General features: G+C 36.1%; 2 protein-coding genes across 2 annotated transcripts; both read left to right on the top strand.

The window, feature by feature from the left end:
• The first annotated feature begins 6,438 nt into the window (after positions 1-6,438).
• LOC112619562 (olfactory receptor 5H1-like) lies at positions 6,439-7,431 on the top strand. The gene is given in 1 exon segment (XM_025377617.1): positions 6,439-7,431. A coding segment is annotated over 1 exon segment (993 nt).
• Positions 7,432-23,774: 16,343 nt separating this feature from the next.
• On the top strand, positions 23,775-24,840 carry LOC112619571 (olfactory receptor 5H14). Its single transcript, XM_025377634.1, has one exon. It carries the CDS (start codon positions 23,828-23,830, stop codon positions 24,758-24,760), a length of 933 nt encoding a protein of 310 aa, XP_025233419.1. The 5' UTR covers positions 23,775-23,827; the 3' UTR covers positions 24,761-24,840.

Below are 24,840 nucleotides of genomic sequence, written 5' to 3' on the forward strand. Positions count from 1 at the left end.
TGTGTGAAACTCTAAGGGTTTAATTTACCACAGAGAATGAGAAGGTATTTTTAAGCAGACTTATTATCAAACATAATTATGGTTTAAAAGTTCATTTATAAATGTATATTGTACTTACATCTATTTAATTCACTTATTCTGAATTTTTTATTTACTCATGAAAATTTCATAAGACATTAGACATAGCCAGTCATCGTTTCAAATTCCTTTCTTGTTAACTACATTTACAGCACATTTATGTCAGTCAGTCATCATAAAAGAAAAAATCTAAAAGTCAAATATGTGGGGTTTTTTTTGTTTTATTGCTGTGCCTGATATATATGAAGTAAATGCCATTATATTTTCACATAGGTGTTTAGGTTGAACTGTTAGTTTTCTGACTTTAAATATAAGGTAGAGATAATATAAACTTACCTGACTAGTAAACCCAGCTAATATAAAAGTTGTGTGTTTGGGTTATATTTAATTCTGAAAACTCTCAAGAGATGTCTATTTTAATTAAACCAACAAACTTGAAGTAGCTTTGACTTAACAGAGAATATCACAGATAATGTGAATCTGAAAAATATATTGGCCAATTTCTATCTTTCTGAGTTTAAGGAATACTTAATTTATATAAGCACATACTGACATGCGCATCCCTGTGAAGAGACCACCAAACAGGCTTTGTGTGAGCAATAAACTTTTTAATCACCTGGGTGCAGGCAGGCTGAGTCCGAAAACAGTCAGTGAAGGGAGAATCTCTTACAAATGGAGATTCTTTTAAATTTCTCTTCTAAAGGGAATCTCAAAATAACCAAGTCAAAATAGTCTTTATGCCAATAGGTAAAATATTTTGATTATTATTTGGTCCCATCATTCACATATCATTCCAGTTTTTGTTTTGTAACTACATTAAAGATTTCAGGGTGGATATTATCAGTGAATAGGACAAGGAATTTCTATGCCTGAACTCAGCATAGATTGACCACAATGTTTTACAAATAGTACTTCTAATCTTGCCTTATATTCAGAGACAGGTTTATCCTTTTTTCTTTGATTGCATGACAGACAAGTGAGTTTTTGAAGAAATTCTTTGGGGATGGATTCTAAGAGATTATTTCTTATTTCCTCAGCACTTTTGGTCTTTCCCTGGAAGATTGAGGGATTGGATCTTTGCTGTCTATCTTAGGTATGCAACATTTAGCTTCAACTACAGTCTTCACTAGGTTCCAGGATCATGTGAATAAACTGGTACAGATCAGGGAGTCCTAAATCATATGATCCAAGAAGAATTAGAAATTCCACAGAACATTTCTGGGGCATATATTTGGACCGCATATTTTTTGCTATTGCTCTGAGCTCAGATTTTGATCGAGGTGTAAAAATTGATAAAGAAGGCAGGCCTGGTTCATCTGATGAACTGACTTTATAAGATACTGGACTAGTTTTCTTTTACTCTTTCAGGTGAGAACATAATTGAGCAGAAGACTTAGTAGACTCAGAGTTATGAGGTAGAGGATAATATAGAGAACATAATGAAATGAAAATGATAAAACATTTCATAACATTATGAAAATGAGACAAATCTCACACAGGAATATTTTGTCACTGAATCTGAAATAGGGAAATTAGACAGTACTTCTAAACTCCATGCTGACTTTCTTCATTCTTGGGTGTAGGCCAACTACATTTGGGAAATATTTAGTTTATAACGTTTGACTTTGAAACAAAGATGGTAAGAGCCCCTTGTCAAAGCAAACTTCCTCCTTGCTTGGGGTCCAGGCCACAAGATTAGATATTATGGCTCCAGAGTCATGCAGCCAGAGGCCACAAGATTCCTAACCTCCCTAATTACTTCTGTAGATAACATTATTATTGTAAAACTGAAGAGTTTTAGACCTTGTATTCTGATGAAACACCTGGCAGCACCCAGACTGCTAATCTTGCTTGCCTGGTCTTGTAGCTCTTTTCCAGAAACTGGTTTACTGCAAGAGGACAGCTTTGACTCATACGCATTTATCCCCAAACCAACAAATCAGCATTCCCCATTTCCTAGCCTCCTGCCTGAAAAACTGTCTTTAAAAACGCTTAGACTCTGTCTGGGTGCAGTGGCTTGTGCCTTTAATACCAGCAAATTTGGAGGCTGAAGTGGACAGATCAATTGAAGCCAGGAGTTCGAGACCAGCCTGTCCAACATGGTAAAACCCTGTTTCTTCTAAAAATAGAAATACAGGGGTCCTGTCCCTGCTTCCAAGATGGTGCCTTGAAAGCTCTTCTGGAGGAGAGGAACATTGTATTCTCACTTGGTGAAAGGCAGAAGAGCAAGCAAACTGAAGGCTGTGTGAAACCTTTTTTATGAGGGCTTTAAGCCCATAAACAAGGAAAGAAGCCCCTATGACTTAAGCACCTACTGAAGGCCCCACCACTTAATGCTATCACACTCGCCATTGTTTCACAACACCTGAATTTTGAAGGGGAAACATTCAAACCATAGCAGATATCTACATAATTTATACCCAGATAGAGACATCTCTCCAAGCACCTTGCCTCAAATATCCTGTCACCAGTTTTCCAATTATGCTCCTTCCAAGTCCCTGATCATCCAGCTTAATCATTATCATTAATCATGTATCTAGCCCACAGATACATAACCACACATTTATTCATTTCTCGTGTTAAGCAAATTGGAACAACCAAGTACATCATTTAGGATTTTTCTAACTGGGATGATTTCCCTTCACCACTGTCCTTCAGAAAAGTTCCAGAAAGGAGCTGTAGTACGGTAGCCATCAAAATGTTGTGCAGTGCCAGAATATGTTGCACAACCATCTGTATCCAGGTCTGAGTCTTCTCTTCTAGTGTCAGTTGATTATAAGAAACTCCCCATGAGATTGTTGCTGAAGGCAGTGTAGCAGGGGTAGGGACCATGAGCATTTGAGCCACTTCTTCATATAATTTACCTGTTGTGTTAGTCTGTTCTTGCATTGCCATAAAGAACTATCAGAGACTGGGTAATTTATAAAGAGAAAAGGTTTAATGAACTCACAGTTGCACAGGCTGTATAGGAAGCATAGTTGGGGAGCCCTCAGGAAACTTACAATCATGGGGGAAGGTGAAGTGGAAGCATGCATGTTGTACATGTCCAGAGAAGGAGGAAGACACAGAAGTGGGGAGGTGCTACATACTTTTAAACAACCAGATATCATGAGAATTCACTATCATGAGAACAGAGAGGCAGAAGTCCACCCCTATGAACAAATCACCACACACCAGGCCCCTCCTCTAACACTGGGAATTGGAATTCAACATGAGATTTGGGTGGAATAACAAATCCAAACCATATCACCATCCATGATCCAAGTGCAGGTGATTTTATTTCTTTAATAAATACTTTTACTATTAAGAAAGTTACATGTCACTACTTAAATATGAAATGTAAATATTGCAAGAAAGTAAATCAATTTTATATTCTGAATGGATGCTCATTAACATGTTATTCTGTGATGCTCTAACGAAAATTCTGAACATGCTATCACCATTTTCAAATTGTTCACTAATACTTCATTGGTTTTTTATGTAAGTTGGGGTAAAGAACATATCCTTGAACTACCCGTCGAGGTCCCACCCATGCTGGCCTCCCTGAACATACCTGGTCCTTCCCTGCTTCTCTCTTTGCATACCAGCCACACTTACCATTTGTTGTTTCTTCAGTGATCAAGGCTCTCTGATAATCTAGGTCTTCCCAGGATGAAGACGTGTTGAATAGCAAAAGTCCACAGGCATCACTTTGTTAAAAATAAAGGCTCTTGAGAAACCCACACCAGAACTGCTGAAAAAGAATCTGCATTTTGACAACATCACTAGGAAAGTCATAGGCATTAGAGTTTGAGAAGTACGGATCTAGGACACCTCCCAATATAGTCCCTGGGTTTGTTTTACATTTTCTCCTCCTTTGTCCTCTTCCTAGTAAAATTTCCCATCAGGCTTAAGTCTAAAATGGGAGAACTACATGTATGTCTAAACTTTGAGTTTAAATTTGCATGGGAAGGACAATTGTATTTGAAGTAGCTCCCAAAGAGGATCTATAACTTTGGCCTTATTAAAATTATATTTTGATTTACTCAAATAAGACTATACTAATTAAAGCACTAACAGTAAATTTCACATATAAAGTTTGAACAAATATGCAAGAAGTGTCATCCATGGTGGTAAATAGTAACATGAAGTGTTATTTCAATTGTTAAAACTAGAAGTGTCTACAATGAAATAATGTTTGTAATTCCGGAAGTTTGTAATGCCCTTGGGGACAACCTGGACTTATACACGTGCAAATGCACAATGCCCATTAGAACAGCTTCAATTTGTCCTACAGGGAGTCCTCTGACACTCTTATGAGAATTTCAGTTTTCCTCTCCTTCCTCGGGCAAAAGTCCCCAGTTGCACAACCGGACCACTTATATGCTCAAACCAAATTTAATAAATAAAATTTTCCTATGCTTGGAAAAATAAACCTTCAAAAAGAATGAGTATGCAATGAATTGCTGCCTGTGTTATTGACACTGCTGTGCTACTGTATGTATTTCTTTTTAGAAAGCACAACACGTTTAAAGAATATCCACAATTTCCTTCAAAATAAGGGTAAGGAAGAAATAATTCCTCTAATTTTCGTTATCATTTATAGAAATGTTGATAATGCCATTTAATTCATTAAAATTTTAGATTGGGTAACAAGCTGCCATAATAACAATTACTAAACTGGATGACTCTGACTGGACTATTTTTATATTTCAGTTTTATCAGTATAATATTGATAAAGAGTTGTAAGACTGAATTGTTCCTTTAATATTTTACTATTTTCTTGATCTTATTATAATGAATTAATATGAACTATGGCATTAAGCAATTAAAATTAGGTTTAAAGGTTCAGATTATAATGATTCTTAGAATTATTTCTTGGAATTATTCCGATATAAATACTCATTCCTTTTAATTAACCATAATTCTCCAATTAAAACTTTTAAGGTGAGTCACTTACACATTAACTCCTGTATTCTCACACTCATGTTTGACAATAATTTGACATCTCACACTATAAATGTTATTGATGTGTATAAAGGTTGCATTAAGTAGAGTCCTGGTATTTCTGCTTTGGCTACTTTTGAAACCAATATCTTTTGTCCCTGTACTTCTCTCTCTCTCCATATTCCAAATGTAGGATCAATGTATTTAATTGACCATCCTAGATCATTTCCCTTCACTCTAGATGTAAGAGGAATGGGAAAATGAGTTTCTATTTCTTTTGACTTCTAGAGCAGTAAATAACCTCTGACAGCCTCTGTGTCTTGGATGGCAAAAAATAAGGTCCACATCTTGGCCATTTATAGGACTTATGTCTACTTTGTTACCTCTTATATTAATATAACTTGCTTGACTTGATTTTCTTGCCATCCTTTTTGTTTCCTTTTTAAGCTCCTATGGACACATGATTTTTAATTATGCCTTTGACTACCACAATGAATCCAAGTAATCATTTCTATTGAGCTAAAATAGGCTCATATTACTGATCGGAACACACCTAGTTGTTCAGATGATGCTTACTCCAAAAACTTGTCAGCACACCTGAGTTCTCAATGTTTAATGTCCATCTTCCCAGTCACCAGGTAACTCCTCTCTCCTTCACTGATCACTTATTTTCCACAAAATATGTCACAGAATACTACAGACTCAACATTCTGAATTCTTTAGAATATATCTCTTTGTCTTACCATCTCTTTCAATGTCGTATCACATAAAGACTAGACACTTAACATGCATTCGAATCACCTGGAGGGTATTTTCAAATAAAGACCACAAGACCTCATTCCTGAAATAATTTCTACATTAAAAGCTCACAACCTATATTTTTCAAAAAACCTATCTCAGATAATATTTATGGGTAATCTGATTAGGGATTGCCTGGAACTTACAACTTTCTAATTTGTATCCCTGAGTCCAGTTGTCTCTTCTTGCAGCATACTTTCTACACTATCAAAAACTAAATTTAAAAAATATATTAGGATGTAATGTCCCATCTTAAAAATTTTGGCACATGCTTATTGTATGAAGAATAAAGGTTAAGATTCTTCACATGGCAATTATTTCATTTATGTTTAATTTAGACCCTTCAAAAATCTTTCCTGTTGACACTGGATCATATGCCAGACCCACAATCTTTCTACTGCACTCAAGAGTGTCCATATAAGTGTAGTGCATACAGAGAATGCCTCTCCTCTTACTTTGATCTGTTAATTACTGCACAGTTTCAAACCAAAATATATAATTTTTTTCCATGTATTTCATTGCAACAAATACAGTTTCATCAGTTATAGGACTGATTAAAAGAACTGAGAGGGTTTGATCATTTTATGGTTTATTTCAACATCTCTTCCTCCACTTCAACTCATAATGCCATTGCAAATGTTCCCTTTCATTTGTTGCATTTTATTTTAGAGGACATGAAGTGAAGACATGGAAGAGAAAAATGCAACGTTGCTGACAGAGTTTGTTCTCATAGGATTTTTATATCAACCACAGTGGAAAATACCCCTGTTCCTGGCATTCTTGGTCATATATCTCATCACTGTCATGGGGAATCTTGGCCTGATTGCTGCCATCTGGAAAGTCCCGCACCTTCATATCCCAATGTACTTACTCCTCGGGAATTTAGCTTTCGTGGATGCTTGGATATCATCCACAGTGACCCCAAAGATGCTGATCAACATCTTAACTAAGAGCAAGATGATATCTCTCTCTGAATGCAAGATACAATTTTTTTCTATTGCAATCAGTATAACCACAGAATGTTTTCTCTTGGCAACAATGGCATATGATTGCTATGTAGCCATATGCAAACCTTTACTTTATCCAGTGATTATGACCAATGGACTGTGCGTCCGGCTATTAATCTTGTCATATGTAGGTGGCCTTCTTCATGCTTTAATCCATGAAGGATTTTTATTCAGATTAACCTTCTGTAACTCCAACATAGTACATCACATTTACTGTGACATTATCCCATTGTTTAAGATTTCCTGTACTGATTCTTCTATTAATTTTCTAATGGTTTTTATTTTTTCAGGTTCAATTCAGGTATTCAGCATTGTGACTATTCTTGTATCTTATACATTTGTTCTCTTCACCGTTTTAAAAAGCAAATCTGATAAAGGTGTAAGGAAAGCCTTTTCCACCTGTGGAGCCCATCTCTCCTCTGTCTCTTTATACTATGCCCCCCTTCTCTTCATGTATGTGGGCCCTGCATCTCCACAAGCAGATGATCAAGATATGGTGGAGCCTCTGTTCTACACGGTCATCATTCCTTTGTTAAATCCTATCATCTACAGTCTGAGAAATAAGCAAGTCACAGATTCGTTCGCAAAAATGTTACAAAGAAATGTTAAGGTTTCATACTAATATCCCTTCTCTAATTATGAAAATAGACACAAAATTGTGCAAGTTAGAGGTACCTATGTTGTTCAAACATTTTTGCAAGTATAACTGTTCTAGCACTTTAATGAGCTAATGTTTTAGTACCTAATAAACTAATCACAATATGTCTATATGTTATTCAAAACCATTCTAGAATTTTTTATCATGTTCATATAATAGAATAATGATCACAGGAAGCAAATAAAATAGCCTTGTTCATCATATAAGTACCTGAGTATGGTGGTTTCAATACTAATACCACTGTATTACCTGAGATGCCCATCACATTTAACTCATAGTGGAGGCAGATTCATTTTTTAGTGAACAGAGGTAAATCCCAGTGATTCTGCTTACCATCAGAGGTCTTCCATTTCACTATATTAGGAAAGGGTGACTTCTATTCTGGTAGGGAGTCAACTCACAGCAAGTAACAAAATAAACAGAAATGGAAATGCAATGAGAAAAATAAAAATAGAAGGAGATAACAGTGAAGGCACTGCCAAAGTGTAAGAGTATGTTCTAAACTCCATGTGCTTGCATGAGTAGGAAGAGGCAAGCTGCCTCTAACTTCCTAGGATGGCTTCTAAGGCCCTTCCCAGCTATGTTTATATGATTTTAGACAATCTGGAAGGCTTCCCTAATTCAGGAAATTAAAAGATTAAATAGAATAACTACCTTTAGAGTAGTCATAGAGAAGAAGTAAGTATTGTGATAGCAAGAAAATGGTCTTAATATTTTTAGGAATAAATGAACCTACCAGGGTTGGTAAAAATCAATAATATTGCAAGGTTGTTGGAATGTGTTGTATCAATCAAGGGCTTTAAATGCCTACCATGGAACTTCAAATAATGTTAACATGATATGACATCATGGAGCCCAGAAAGAGGAAGTAAAAACATAAAAACAAGGTAAGAGTTTGGTTATTTTCTGCCTCAGAAATTCCTTGATTGTTAACCTTCTTAACACTTCATGTACTTCAAGTATGTTAATCATCTTTCTACCAGTCCACCCTGCCCTTCATTTTCAACACTGAAATTTCTTTCGCATTGTCACTGATACCACTGAGGTCCATAGCCTAAAAACTACTCACATGTTGTTTTGCAAACCTCTAGTTACTTATTTCCTCCATCCTTCTAACAGTCACTCACTTCCCCAACATTGCTGTCAGATTGCTTTTTGCAAACGGAACTCTAACTAATTATATCCCTCTTCAATTCCTTTTGTTAGATTGTCATTGCTATCAGATTATATGTATGTTTTAGTTATCTATATCAGTACGCATACATATGCATATGATTATTTTTGCATATATAGTTAATGCATATGTATGGTTAATAAACCTTACATGTATAGTTAAAATACAAATGGAGCAGCATTAGAATTTAGAGTTTATTTAAGGAGACTTGATTTATTTTGCAACACCAGTTTGCATGTGGTATGGGGCTTTCCTGAAGGGACAAGAGAGGAGATAAAGGCTTTTAAAGGGCAAACGTGGAAGTACGGCAAAAGTAAAGGCTGTATTGGCTAAAGTGGAGCAGTAGTGTTATTTTGATCATTCCAGTGGCAAATACCTAGTTAGAAATTAGCTAGGGAGTTTTGGTTAGTTACAGTTAACTTTTGTTTTACCATTTACAATGAGTTGAATTTCTGTTTGCTTAGGTACAAAACCCACTTTGCTGCACCCATGTCAGCCTAATAAAATTTAATTTAATTATTTTCACTATTTTCTCCCTTCTGGCCAGCCTCTCCATTATGGGACATTGACCAAAACTCAGGTACACTTGCCACTTTCTGTGACCAGCACAGCTGGTTTGTCTTTGTCTCAGCATAGAGTTCATAATTTGCAAGGTTTGGTCCCTTATGAAAACGTTTCTTTTATTGGACATTTTGTTTTTATTATTCTAATCATAGAGAGAAAATCTGGCACAGTGTGGTGGCTACAAACATGTATTTAAAACTCTTGAGCGAATACAGCACACCAGGAAGATGACAATGACTATCACAAACATAATGCCAAGGGACTGGGGTATACTACACAGCCAAAGTATGCTTGAACAAAACCAACTGAAATAAAACGAAGGAAAACAAAAGTTAATGGTTAAAACCACTGATAAGCTTAGCATGTGAGCCCAGAGGGCAGTCAGTTGAGAAGATTTTTAGATTTAAGCTCAAACCATCTTTAGATGATGAAATAAAATGGCAGTTGCAGTCTGATAATTTTTCTGTTTAGCAGTTTGAATGTCTCTTGTCATGTCAGTGAATGTTTTGTGAAGCTCCTGAGTGGCCCAGTAAGCATCATGCATGAAGATTATCCTCTGACATTTATATCAAGTTGTCCAGCCCTCGCTTGTAGCCCTTCAGGAATAGGACAATTTCTAAGTAGATAATAAAACATCAAAGACAATGGACAGAACTGGAATTTAATTATGGGTGCACTATATTTTTCTACTGAAACATAATTTTCCCTCTATAATCACCCCCATTTCTTTCATATATAATTATAGTAAGACTAATTTGTTTACCAAATAAGTCTATTCTCATTAAGCTTCAACTGACTATTTACATAAGTGCAAGTAGGAATAGGAATTGATAGACTCTTTTTAAGAAGGCCTTGCTACGGCCTTTACTAAATAATCTCAGATTAGACTTTAAAGGCTGTTCAAGCTATAAAGTCATACCAACAACCTACCATTAGTTTCACCTGCAATTCTGATAGATTTAGGTAAACTTCCCTGTACTCAAAAAGGTTCTAAAAATATCTTTCAGTTTCCTGGGCCTTCCAGTTAGTAAGGTCTTTCTTACTCTTTACCAGTATTGTTAGAAAGCTTGTGAGCAGCTATCAGGCCAGATTTTCTGAAGGAGATGGCTCTAGTTTTGTTTGATAAACACCTGCAAATTTCATGTTGAAATTTGATTACAAATATTGGAGGTTGAAGATGGGAGGTGTTTAGATCATGGGTGTCGATCTGTCATGAATGCCTTGGAGCCATCCTCGTAGTAATAAGTACGTTCTTACTGTATTAGTTCCCATGAGGGCTGGTTGATAAGAGCCCAGCACTGCACTCTCTCTCCTTTCCTCTGTCACCACGTGATCACTACACATGCCAGCTCCACTTCACCTGTGGTCATGAATGAAGTAGGCTGAAGCCTTCATCAGAAGTGGGCATTTAATCCATGCTTTCTGTATAGCCTGCAGAATTGTTCTCCAAACAAATACCTTTCATTTATAAATTACCCAGCCTCAAGAATTTATTACAATGCTAAATGGAATAAAGCAGGGCATAATTGGCTCCATAAAGTCAATTCTTAGTTTCTTAAATCTCTCCAGTTGTATCTAATTTTTCACATTCTCCAATATGACATTATAGTGACAGTAGTAGTAATATTACCATAATTATGTTATATTATGAGAACAGATTCTGATTAAAATTTTGCAAATACCTATATTGCAATCAAAATAACAATACTCAATGATGGTTTCTGAATTCTGGAGATATCAGCTACGGAGAAGAAGATAAATGTATTAATTCTGTTTACAAAAGGTATACTTAGCCAAATTGTTTGCAAAGTGTCTTTAATTCTGGTCTCGTGTTGTGTTTCTAATGTTATCAGAAATCTTTACTTGTCAGAGCCTTTCCCGTAAATCTGTTGAGATTAGATAGATACTTTGCATACAGGGATGTTTCCTTTATGTTATTTAGTAGTATTAATGACTACACATTAACTCGAATTCTAAACTCTTAGTAGTTTTCTTTTCTGGAATAGAGGCAATTGACAAATATGCATCACACCAGTATTTTACAGATTGGCAAATCTATGAATATACAATTTCATAATTTCTAGAAGCATATGTTTCCTGTTGTATAGTTTTTCAATGTGGCACAGGACATGCTTGGTAATGAACCCACATTTTTTATTTCTTCTATAAGAAGAAGTCCAAAATAGATAAGCATATATTCAGCAATCAATTTTTTTAAAAAATTTATTTGGAAATTATCCAGATATTCGATGAGTATTGATAATATTAATTCAACGGTGTGACTTTCTAAGAATATCATTTACCACAGAGAAGTGGAAAGATATTTTTAAGCAGACTTATCATTAAACATAATTATGGTTTAAAAGTTCATTTAGAAATGTATATTGTACTTACATCTATTTAATTCACTTATTCTGAATTGTTTGGGTTACTCACGAAAATTTCATAAGACATAAGACATAACCAGGCATCCTCTCAAATTACTCTTTTGTTAACTATATTTACAATACATTTATGTCAGTAAGTCATCATAAATACAAAAATCTAAAAGTCAAATATATAGGGGGGTTTTTTTGTTTGTTTTATTGCTGTGCCTGAAATATATGAAGTAAATGCTATTATATTTTCACACAGGTTGCTAAGTTGAACTCTTAGTTTTATGACTTTAAACATCAGGTAGAGATAATAAAAACTTATTTGACTAGGAAACTCAGCTAATATGAAAGTTGTGTGTTTGTATTATATTTAATTCTGAAAACTCTAAAGCCATGTCTATTCTAGTAAAACCAACAAACATAAAGTAGCTTTGATTGAACAGAGATTATCACAGATCCTGTGAACCTGAAAAATATATTGGTGACTTTCTATCTTTCTGAGTTTAAGGAATCCCTAATTCATATAAGCACATATTCTTCTATAGGCCAAATGAATAGAGCTCTATTACTAATTAATTTTGCAATACCATCCAAAGGCAGCAAAATGTCACACATACAAACACATGTAGACACAATAGACATACAAAAAGAAGCAAATATTACAGTGTTCATTCTAAAATTGTAGCCACATCAGGTACAACAATAACAAACTTAAGGCTGGGCACAGTGGCTCTTGCCTGTAATCCCAGAACTTTGGGAGACCAAGGCAGGTGGATCACCTGAAGTCAGGAGTTTGAGATCAGTCTGGCCAACATAGCAAAAACCTGTCTCTACTAAAATAGAAAAATTAGCCAGGTGTGGTGGTGCACCCCTGTAGTCCCAGCTGCTTGGGAAACTGAGGCAGGAGAATCGCTCGAACACAGTTGGCAGAGGTTGCAGAGAGCCGAGATCAGGCCACTGCACACCAGCCTGGCCGGCAGAAAAAAACTGCATTTCAAAAAAAAAGAAAAAAAAAAACTTAGTAATTTGTAAGACTATCTAGACATGAATTGTGTTTCTCATAGTTGGAAGATGTCCTGTCCAGATGACCAAAGCTTTTCATTAATGTTTTTGGAAAATATTTTTACTATTTTTCATTAGCCCCATTTGCAAATGCCACTTTTTTTTTTCAGATGTGACTTCTCTTTGAAATTTGCATATAAAATTATAAAGGTCTCATTTCTTACAGTAGACATGTAAGAATATTTACATATTAAAATCATAGTGCTTAGATTCCAGACTTCATTTTCCAAAACAAATAAACAAAAAGAATGCTGATAGAGACCCAGTTAAGACAAGAAGACAGCTAAGATAACCACCTTAAAGAAAGGTAAGTTTTGTGATATAGATTAAGTTAATGCCTTCGCCTTCTCCATTATTTAGAGGTTCAGTCCTACTACTCTTCCTGGACCAGATATGCAGATCTCTTACAAATGGAGATTCCTTTAAATTTCTCTTCTAAAGGGAATCTCAAAACAACCAAGCCAAAATAGTCTTTATGCCAGTAGGTAAAATATTTTGGTAGTTATTTGGCCCCATCATTCACATATCATCCCACTTTTGTTTTGTAACTACATTAAAGATTTCAGGGTGATCTTATCAGTGAATAGGACAAGGATTTTCTATGCCTGAACTCAGCATAGATTGACCACAATGTTTTACAAATAGTACTTCTAATCTTGCCTTATATTCAGAGACTGGTTTATCCTTTTTTCTTTGATTGCATGACAGACAAGTGAGTTTTTGAAGAAATTCTTTGGGGATGAATTCTAAGAGATTATTTATTTTTCAGCACTTTTGGTCTTTCCCTGAAAGATTGAGGGATTGGATCTTTGCTGTCTATCTTAGGTATGTAACATTTAGCTTCAGTTACAGGCTTCTCTAGGTTCCAGGATCATGTGAATAAACTGGTACAGATCAGGGAGTCCTAAATCATACGATCCAAGAAGAATTAGAAATTCCACAGAACATTTCTGGGGCATATATTTGGACTGGATATTTTTTGCTATTGCTCTGAGCTCAGATTTTGACCGAGGTGCAAAAATGGGTAAAGAAGGCAGGCCTGGTTCATCTGATGAGCTGACTTTATAAGGCAACTGACTATTTTTCTTTTACTCTTACAGGTGAAAACATAACTGAGCAAAAGACTTAATAGACTCAGAGTTATGAGGTAGAGGATAATATAGAGAACATAATGAAATGAAAATGAGAAAACATTTCATAACATGAAAATGAGAAAAATCTTACATAAGAATATTTTCACAGTGATTCTGAAATAGGAAAATTAGACAGTGCTTCTAAACTCCAAGCTTACTTTCCTCATTCCCACATGTAGGCAAAACTACATTTGGAAAAAATTTAGTTTATAGTGTGTGACTTTGAAACAAAATGGTAAGAGCCCCTCGTCAAAGCAAACCTCCTCCTTGCTTGGGGTCCAGGCCACAAGATTAGATATTATGGCTCCAGAGTCATGCAGTCAGAGGCCACAAGATTCCTAACCTCCCTAATTATTTCTGTAGATAACATTATTATTGTAAAACCTAAGGTTTTTAGACCCTGCATTGTGATGAAACACGTCACACCACCCAGACTGGTAAACTCGCTTGTCTGATCTTGTAGCTCTTTTCCAGAAACTGGTTTACTGCAAGAGGACAGCTTTGACTCATATGCATTTATCCCCAAACCAACAAATCATCATTCCCCATTTCCTAGCCTTCTGTCTGAAAAACTATCTATAAAAACCCTTAGACTCTGTCTGGGTGCAATGGCTCGTGCCTTTAATTCCAGCACATTGAGAGACCGAGGCAGACAAATCAATTGAAGCCAGGAGTTTGAGACCAGCCTGGCCAACGTGACAAAACTCTGTTTCTTCTAAAAATACAAAAATTAGCCAGGTGTGATGGTGCATGCCTGTAATCCTAGCTATTTGCTGGCGGTTTGGGGGGGCGGGGCGGGGGGTGCATTGAGGCATGAGAATCACTTGAACCCAGGAGGGAGAGGTTGCAGTGAGCAGACATCCTGCCAGTGCACTCCAACCTGGGCAATAAAGTGAGACCCTGTCTCAGAAAAAAGTGAAAAAGAAGAAGGAAGAAAGAGAGAGAAAGAAAGGAAAGAAAGGAAAGAAATGAATAAAGAAGAAAGAAAGAAAAGAAAGAAAGAAAGAAAGAAACAAAGAAAGAAAGAAAGAAAGAAAGAAAGAAAGAAAGAAAGAAAGAAAGAAAGAAAGAAAGAAAGAAAGAAAGAAAGAAAGAAGGAAAGAAAGAAAGAGAGATGGAAGGAAGGAAGGAAGGAAGGAAGAAAGGAAAGACTCTAGCTTCTGAATATTTGGAGAGTTTGACTTGAGTTATAATTAAACTCTGTTTTCCCATTTAGCCAGGTTTGTGTGTATTAAACTTTTTCTCATTGCAATTGCCCTGTATTGATAATTGGCTCTATCTGGGTAGCAGGCGAGAAGATCTCATTTGGTGGTAACAGAGAGAAGGAGCAGTTGGAGTTAAGTCAGTCATTGACTTACACCTAGATTCTATGGAAAAAAAACACATACGCGCGCGCACACACACACACACACACACACACACACATTCTAATTGGATATAAAGACAGAATGACATATTGAAGGCATAGTAAGAGCACCACCTATGACTGAATACATTGCAACACTGTCTTCGTGTTTTCTTTTCTTTCCCCCTGACCATTGCCTAAAAATAAAATTTTTATTTTATTATCATCAGATTTCAGCTCACCTGAAAGTTACATAAATATCTGGAGTTTGAGCTGCAGTTTGCATGAGGAGGACAATTTTACTTGTGGGTGGCTTACGAAGGGAATCTAGATCATTGGCCTTATTAAAATCATAACTAGCTCAGATGAGACTATACCAATCAAAACATTAAGAGCATCCAATTTTTAAAAATCAATTTTTATTATAAGTTCTGGGGTAGATGTACAAGACATGCAGATTTGTTACCTAGGTAAACATGTGCTGTGGTGGTTTGCTACACAGATGAACCCATCACCTAGGTATGAAGCCCAGCATCCATTAGCTATTCTTCCTGATGAAGAACATCCAATTTATATACAAACTGAAGTTCACATAAAATGTCACTAGTGTCACATGTTGTGGAAAATTGTGGCATAAAGTATAATTTCAATTGTGAAAACTAGAACTGGCTTCCAGTGACTTAATGTTTATGATTCCGAAGTCCTCAGTACACTGTAGTATAATCTGTATTTCTCACACATATCTAAATCCACAATGCCCAGCTGAACATTTTCACTTCATCCATGTAGAATTATTGTCACTTGTTCTCTATATTGCCTGCATCAGCATTCATTCTTTTGCTTAGTTGATTCTGCTAAAAATCAAACATTCAAACAAAAAATTGATGGAAAATAAAGTGCTGTCAACAGCAGCAGCAAGATTTTTAGAGAAATTTAGTTTTAATCACTGTAATTAAAAGGGTAGAGTAACAGTCAAATATGGAGTAAACTTTCAGCCAGTGCCAATATATTCATGAACAGTATACAATTTATAAGTAAATTTCAAGTCAAAGTCTCTTTATCAAACACCAATTCCATAGAAAAATAAACTTGAATGAAAAAAAGAAAGGAAAATGAAAAGACTCTCAAAGCTCTGTCTAGTATCAATGAACACCAAAGTTAATGCAGGCACTCAACCCAGACTTCGGAGCCTTTCCCTTTATTTTGGCTTAATGGATCTCCAATACTTTCTGTCTCCCTCTTTATTGACGTGTCTTTCTTGCATTTACCATCTATGACGTGATTATTCTGTACCTATTTTTCTTTGTCCTTGTTTTATTTCACCCATGCAAATTTCCATTTCCACATTCCAATCCCTTTCTTCTCTTGATGACTTCCTCTCACTTATCTATCTTTACTTTTGAGAACTTTTCCTAAGTACTCTAATGGAGTAAAAAACTTTCGTTTATGAGCAGCAGACAAATACAAATTGTTCTCCATGTGTTGTAAAGTACTCTGTCTTATCCCCTCACTGCTGTGCTACTTCTTTCCCCTTCACTCCTTATTTGCTGACTTTTATTCTATTACATGATGATGTATTGGGGGAAACCCCACCCCTGATATTCAACGTGGGTTGTTTACTATTTCCCTAAGCGTTGGCTGGTCTGAGAAATAAAGGGGAAGAGTACAAAAGAGAGAGATTTTAAAGCTGGGTGTCCGGGGGAGACATCACATGTTGAAGGGTTTCATGATGCTCCCTGAGCCCTAAAACCAGCAAGTTTTTATTAGCAATATTCAAAAAGGGAGGGAGTGCATGGATAGGGTGTGGGTCACAGAGATCACATGCTTCACAAGGTAAAAAAAATAGCAAATGGAGGCAGGGCGAGATCACAGGACCACAGGACGGGGTAAAATTAAAATTGTTAATGCAGTTTTGGGCATGCATTTTCACTGATAACATCTTATCAGAAGACAGGGTTTGAGAGCAGACAACCAGTCTGACCAAAATTTATTAAGCGGGAATAAGCAGGATTTATTAGGCGGGAATAAGCCTCATCTTAATAAGCCTGGGAGTGTTACAGGAGACTGGAGTTTATTTCATCCCTTTGGCTTTGACTGTAAAAGACAGTCACCCCTAAAGGGGCCATTTCAGAAGCCTACCCTCAGGGGCCATTCTCTTTCTCAGGGATATTCCTTGCTGAGAAAAAGAATTCAGCAGTATTTCTCCTATTTGCTTTTGAAAGAAGAGAAATATGGCTCTGTCCCATCCAGCTCACTGGCAGTCAAAGTTTAAGGTTATCTCCTTGTTCCCTGAACATCGCTATTATCCTGTTCTTTTTTCAAGATGCCCAGATTTCATATTGTTCAAACACACATGCTCTACAAACAATTTGTGCAGTTAATGCAACCATCACAGGGTCCTGAGGCGACATATATCCTCCTCAACTTATGAAGATAACAAGATTAAGAGATTAAAGTAAAGACAGGCATAGGAAATCACAAGGGTATTGATTGAGGAAGTGAAAAGTATCCATGAAATCTTCACTATTTATGTTCAGAGATTGCAGTAAAGACAGGCATAAGAAATTATAAAAGTATCAATCTGGGGAACTAATAAATGTCCATGAAATCTTCACAATTTATGTTCTTCTGCCATGGCTTCAGCCGGTCCCTCCGTTCGGGGTCCCTGACTTCCCGCAACACTGATGCTCTGACTAAAGCCACTAAAAATGACTTCCTTTCTACACACAGTGATTTCCCTGGACTCCTTGTCCTGTAGAGCATTTATTTTGTCATTTCTCCCTGTGCTTCACTTGGTCACACTTATCTTTCCTCTCTTTATGTCCACAACAGCCAGCTTTCTACTTCCCTCCTGCTTCTTCCCTTGATCACTCTGTTTAGTACCATTTTCTGTTATCTCCTTTGTCTCTCTTTTGAACATCCAGGGCTTTGGGTAGCAATGGAAAAATTTTACTGAATGGATATTGACTCTAGTATAGAAATGGCAGGGGAAGTAGAGGAATCCACAGGAAAATAATGGCAGAAACGGAACTAAAGCAGCCAGTCAGCAGCCAAAGTCCTTTTCCAACAGTAACTCCATGAATGTGGCTGTTTCTGCTGATAATAACACAGCTCATATTTTCAGCAACATTGTTGTACATACAGGATACACATGTTGGAATCTTACGTTTTTACCTCAACTGCCTTTGCACAATTTTTTTTGTCTATGTACATTTGTCTCCATTTCTCTATATCCAACTCTATGTAGGGTGGGTTCGATTGGGCAAATCTAGGTGAAATTCTTTGTCTGCCACCAAGACCCATGTGGTAGAAAGGGATTCCAGGGGTTGGCCATATAACGAATGACATCCATTGCCTTCATGACCTTTTAGTATGTTTCTCAAAAAGTTTTGTATTTCAACTTTTATTTTAGATATAAAGAGTGCACGGGCAGCTTTGTTATTTCGTTACATGAGTATATTGCATGCATGCAGTGGGCATAGTACCCAATAGGTGGTTTTATCACTGATTCCTTCTCTCCTCCCTCCCCAACCTATTAGTCCACAGAGTCTATTACAGTCATGTTTATGTCCTGTGTTCTCAATGTTTAGCTTCCACTCAGAAGTGAGAACATGTGGTATTTGGTTTTCTGTTCCTTCATTGGTTCATTTAAGATTACAGCCTCCAACCACACCTATGCTGCTGCAAAAGATATGATCTTGTTCTTTTTATGGCTGCATAGTATTCTGTGATCTATATGTACCACGTTATATTTATCCAATCTACCACTGATGATCACTTAGGTTCATTCCACGTCTTTGCTATTGTGAATAGCACAGCAATGAACATATGAGTATATGTGTCTTTATAAACAAAGTAGCATAATTCTGGTACAAAAACAGATGCATAGAACACTGGAAAAGAATAGAACACTCAGAAATCAAGCCACAAACTTAAAATCATCTGACCTTCAACAAATCTGACAAAAAAAAAAAAATGCAATGGGGCAAGCATAGTCTACTCAATAAATGGTGCTGGGATAAGTGACTAGCCAAACGAAGAATGAAACTGGCTAGCCATATTTAGAAGAATGAATGCCCCCACAACCTGCATCAAGGGGAAACTGGATGGGGGCTATCCCTGGTGGGGCAGCTCCTCAGTTCTGTTTACCACCAAACTTGGCACAGCCAGGTGATTAAATCCAAATTCATTCAGAATGTAGTTGAGATGAGGCGCTGTGTGGTGGAAGAAGAATGGCATTTGTAGCCAGACGACCTAGGTTTCAGTCTTATCTCTGGTCCCATACCTTTCACATGTACCAAAATTAACCCAAGCTGGATTAAACATTTAATGTAAGAACTTATTCTGTAAACATCCTAGGAGATATCCTAGGGTCTTTCTCAATATCAGCATTGGAAAAGAATTTTGGTTATGTCCTCAAAAGCAATTGCAACAAAAACAAAAAATGACAAATCATCCTTAATTAAACAAAGGAGCTTCTGCACAGCAAAATAAACTATTGATAGAGTGTGTAAGCAATTTACAGAATGGGAGAAAATATTCCCAAACTATGCTTTCAATAAAGGTCTACTATCCAGAATATATAAGGTATTTAACAAATCAACAAACAAAAACCAAATAACCCGCTTACCAAAGAGCAAAGTACATGAACAGACACTTCTAAAAAGACTACACAAATGATCATGAGACATATACGAAAATGCTCATCATCACTAGTCACCAGGGAAATGCAAATCAAAACTAAAATGAAATATCATCTCACACCAGTCAGAATGACTATTATTAAAAAGTCAAAAAACAACAGACGCTGAAGAGGCTACCAAGAAAAGGGAACACATACACTATTGGTGGGAATACAAACTACTTCAGCCACTGTGGAACGCAGTCTGCAGATTTCTCAAAGAACTTGAAACAGAGCTCCAATTTGACTCAGTAATTCCATTTCTGGATATATACCCAAAGGAAATTAGATCATTATACTGTCAATTTTTTTCTTGTTATACTTCTTTTTTTTTAGTGTACTCTCCAATAGATATGACATTCATAACTATATCCTCAGCTGCTTAAATGACTTCCAAAATAATATTTATATTGCTCTTGTAGAACTGTATTGCTAAATCTAAACAGCTTACCTGCACCTGGCTGTTCAAAGCGTGCTCGTACTGCAAACTCCTCAATGCATCTGAGTTCTCAGTCTCTATTTTGGATGACTATCTGCCTACTCACAGAGTGACACTTTTTTCCTTCAGCGACCACTACATTTCCGTCAAATACGGGACTAAGTTCAAGTGACAGTAAATTCTGAATACCTTAGAATCTATCTCTTCATCCTTTTCATTATTCCCAACATTATATTATACAAGGATGAAGCCACTTGATTTAAGTTTGTGTCATGTCAGTACTTACGTCAGCACGTTAAACTGCTTACATCTCTCTACTGAAGAGTTTTCAGTGACTTCTGTGTATTCTATGTATTATTTGTCTTATTTCTTTGTCTTTTTCAAGAAACATTATATGAAAAAAGGATAAGCGATTAAGGAATCTACCAAAAAATATGGCTTTTACTTTCCAACTAACTTTTCTTTAATGAATACATTTACTGTCAAGAATGTTACAAATCACTATTTAAATACAAAAATGTAAATATTACAAATAAGTCTATTAGATTTTGTTTCTGAAAGAATGCTCACTAATATGTTGCTGAGTTAATGTTCTAAAGAAAGTACTGAATATGTTGCCATCATTTTCAAACTCCCGCAATAATACTTCTATAATTGTTCTGTAAATTGTGGTAAAGACAAAACCACTGACTACCCTCCGAATTCGCTTGGAAGCCTCCCCATGCTGGCCACCCTGAACACACCTGGCCTTCCTTGCTTCTCTCTTTTCAAACCAGCCACATTTACCATTTATTGTTTTCCAATGATCAAGGCTCTTTGATAATCTAGGTCCTCCCATGATGAAGGCCTGTTGGATGGCAAATGTCCACAGTTATCACTTTGTTAGAAATAAAGTCTCCTGAGAGACCCACACAAGAACTACTGAAAGAGAATCTGCATTTTGACAGGATCTCTAGGAAAGTCATAGGCATTATCATTTGAGAAGCACAGAATTAGGGCACCTTCCACTGCAGTCCCTGGCTTTGTTTTATATTGGCTCCTCCCTTGTCCTCTTCCTAGTGAAATTTCCCATCAGATTTTAGCTACAAATGGAGGAACTTGGTATATGTCTAAAATGTAAGCTGAAATTTGAATGGGGAACACAGCTCTGTTTGGTTTTGGCTCCTGAATTGAATCTAAAATTTTGGTCTTACTAAAATTATGCTTTGATTATGTCAGATAAGACCATACTAATCAAAGCCCTAAGAGTAAATTTCACATATATACTAAAGTTTGAACAAATATGGCAGAAGTGTCATCTGTGGTGGTAAATAGTGGCATAAAGTGTTATTTCAATTGTTAAAAGTAGAAGTGTCCACAATGAAATGATGCTTATGGTTCTGGGAGTCTGTAATGACCTTTGGGCCAACCTGGATTCTCATATGTGTCTGAATTCACAATGCCCACTAGAATCACTTCAATCTGTTCTACAGGGAGTCCTCTGGCAATCTTATGAGAACTTCAGTTTTTCACTCCTTCATCTTCTGGAAAAAATACCCAGCTGCACAATTGGATCAGTCATGTGCTCAAACCAAATTTTTATAACCGAAAGTTTTCTAAGCTTGGGAAATGAAGTGTCCAAAAAGAATGAATATGCAGTGAAATGCTACCAGTGCTATTAACATCGCGGTGCTACTGTGGTTTTATTTTTTTTCTGTTTTATACAGTGTAACACGTTTAAAGGATATCCACAATTTCTTTCAAAAATATGGGTAAGGAGGAAATAATTTTTTTAATTTTCATTATGCTTTATAGAAATGCTGAAATGCTGTTTAATTGATTGAAATTTTAGATCAGGTATACAGGCTATTAAAATAGCCAGAAGGAAGTTGAATAACTATTACTATACTGTCTTTAGATTTCAGTTTTATGACTATACTATGGATAGGGTAGTTATAAGACTGAATTGTTCCTTTAATGATACTGTATTATCTTGTTAATCTTGTTATAATAACTTTATATGACCTAGGTCATTAAATAATTAAAACTTGGTTTAAAGGTTCAGATCATAATGATTCTTAGAATTATTTCTTGGAATTATTCTGATATAAATACCCATTCCTTTTAATTAGCCACATTCTCTGATTAAAACTTTTAATGTGAGTCACCTACAGATAAATTCCTGTATCCTTACACCCACATTGGACAACAATTCACAGCTCACACTGTAAATGTTATTGATGTAAATAAAAGTTGCATTAAGAAGAGTCTTGGTAATTCTGCCTTGGCTACCTTTGAATCCAAAATCTTTCTCTCTCTCTCCATATTCCAAATGTAGGATCAGTGTGTTTCATTTGCCATCCTAGATCGTGTCCCTTCACTCTACAAGGAAGAAGAATGGGAAAATGAGTTTCTAGCTCTTTTGGCTTGTAGAGCAGTAGGTATCCTCTGACAGCTGCCAAGACGTGGATGGTAAAAAAAAAAAATCACATCTTGGCTATTTACGGGACATATGTCCACTTTGTTACCTCTTTAACATAACTTGCTCCAGTTGATTTTTTTTGCCACTCTTTTTGTTTCTTTGTTACTCTCCAATGGATACATCATTCTTAACTGTGCCTTTGACTACCACAATAATTCCTAGTAATTATTTCTGTTAAACTCTAACAGGCTTATATTACTGATTGGATCTACCTAGTTGGCTGCAGGATGCTCACTCCAAGAACTTGCTAGCACATCTGAGTTCCCATCCTTAATATTTAATGACCAACTACCCAGTCACCAAGTGACTCTTGCCTCCTTTATTACCTTTTGTTTCCCACCGAATATGTCATAGAATACTAGAGAATCTACATTCTGAATTCTTTGGAATCTATTTCTTTGTCTTACCATCTCTTCCAATGTAATATCACACATGGACTAGACACCTAGCACTCATTTGAATCACCTTGAGGGTATTTTTAAAGACAGATTTCTAGAACTCATTTCTGAAATAATCAATTTCTACATTAAAATCTCACAATCTGTATTTTTCATAAAACACTTTCCAGATAATTTTCATTTGTGATTTGATTTGGGATTACTGGGACCTTAGTAACAAGTTTCTAATTAGTACCCCTTAGTCCAATTTCCCCATCCCACAGCATACTTTCTACACTATCAAAAAATTTAGAAACTGTTTTAGGATGCTATTTCCCATCTTAAAGTATTTGGTACATAGTTATATAATGAAAAAGTGTAAGATTCTTCACATGGCATTTATTTCATTGATTTTTATTCAGACCTTTCAAAAACTTTTTCTCCAGGACCTCCATTCATGTACCAGACACAGGATTGTTCTACCACATTCAAGAGTGTGCACATAAATTTAGTGAATCCAGAGAATGCATATTACTACCCAATTTTCAAACAATAATATATGATTTTTTCATTTCATTAACATCTTAAATATAGGATTTCTTATTTATAATAATGATCAAAAAATTAAGAGGGCTCTGATAATTGCACACTTCATCGCAACACCTCTTCCCCAATTTCAACTTGTAATGCCATTGCAAATGTTCCCTTTCATTTGTTGCATTTTATTTTAGAGGACATGCAGTGAGGACATGGAAGAGGCAAATGCAACATTGCTGACAGAGTTTGTTCTCACAGGATTTTTATATCAACCAAAGTGGAAAATACCCCTGTTCCTGGCATTCTTAGTAACATATCTCATCACCATCATGGGGAATCTTGGCCTGATTGCTATCATCTGGAAAGACCCTCACCTTCATATCCCAATGTACTTATTCCTCGGGAATTTGGCTTTTGTGGATGCTTTGTTATCATCCACAGTGACTCCGAAGATGCTGATCAACTTCTTAGCTAAGAGTAAGATCATATCTCTCTCTGAATGCAAGATACAATTTTTTTCCTTTGCAATTGGTGTAACCACAGAATGTTTTCTCTTGGCAACAATGGCGTATGATCGCTATGTAGCCATATGCAAACCTTTACTTTATCCAGTCATTATGACCAACAGACTATGCATCCGGCTATTAGTCTTGTCATTTCTAGGTGGCCTTCTTCATGCTGTAATTCATGAAGGTTTTTTTTACAGATTAACCTTCTGTAATTCCAACATAATACATCACTTTTACTGTGACATTATCCCATTGTTAAAAATTTCCTGTACTGATTCTTCTATTAATTTTCTCATGGTTTTTATTTTCTCAGGTTCAATACAAGTTTTCACCATTGGGACTGTTCTTATATCTTATACATTTGTCCTCTATACAATCTTGAAAAAGAGGTCTGTGAAAGGTATAAGAAAAGCCTTCTCCACCTGTGGAGCTCATCTCTTATCTGTATCTTTATACTATGGCCCCCTCGCCTTCATGTATGTGGGCTCTGCTTCCCCACAGGCTGATGACCAAGATATGATGGAGTCTCTATTTTACACTGTCATAGTTCCTTTATTAAATCCCATTATCTACAGCCTGAGAAATAAGCAAGTAATAGATTCACTCACAAAAATGGTCAAAAGAAATGATGTTTAGATCTCTTACTCATTTCTCTTTTCTATTTACTAAAATAGTCACAAAATTGTGCAAATTAGAGGTACCTATGTTTTGCCACC

The sequence above is a fragment of the Theropithecus gelada genome, chromosome 2 (genome assembly GCF_003255815.1).
Source record: "Theropithecus gelada isolate Dixy chromosome 2, Tgel_1.0, whole genome shotgun sequence".
In the NCBI taxonomy this organism is placed as follows: domain Eukaryota; kingdom Metazoa; phylum Chordata; class Mammalia; order Primates; family Cercopithecidae; genus Theropithecus; species Theropithecus gelada.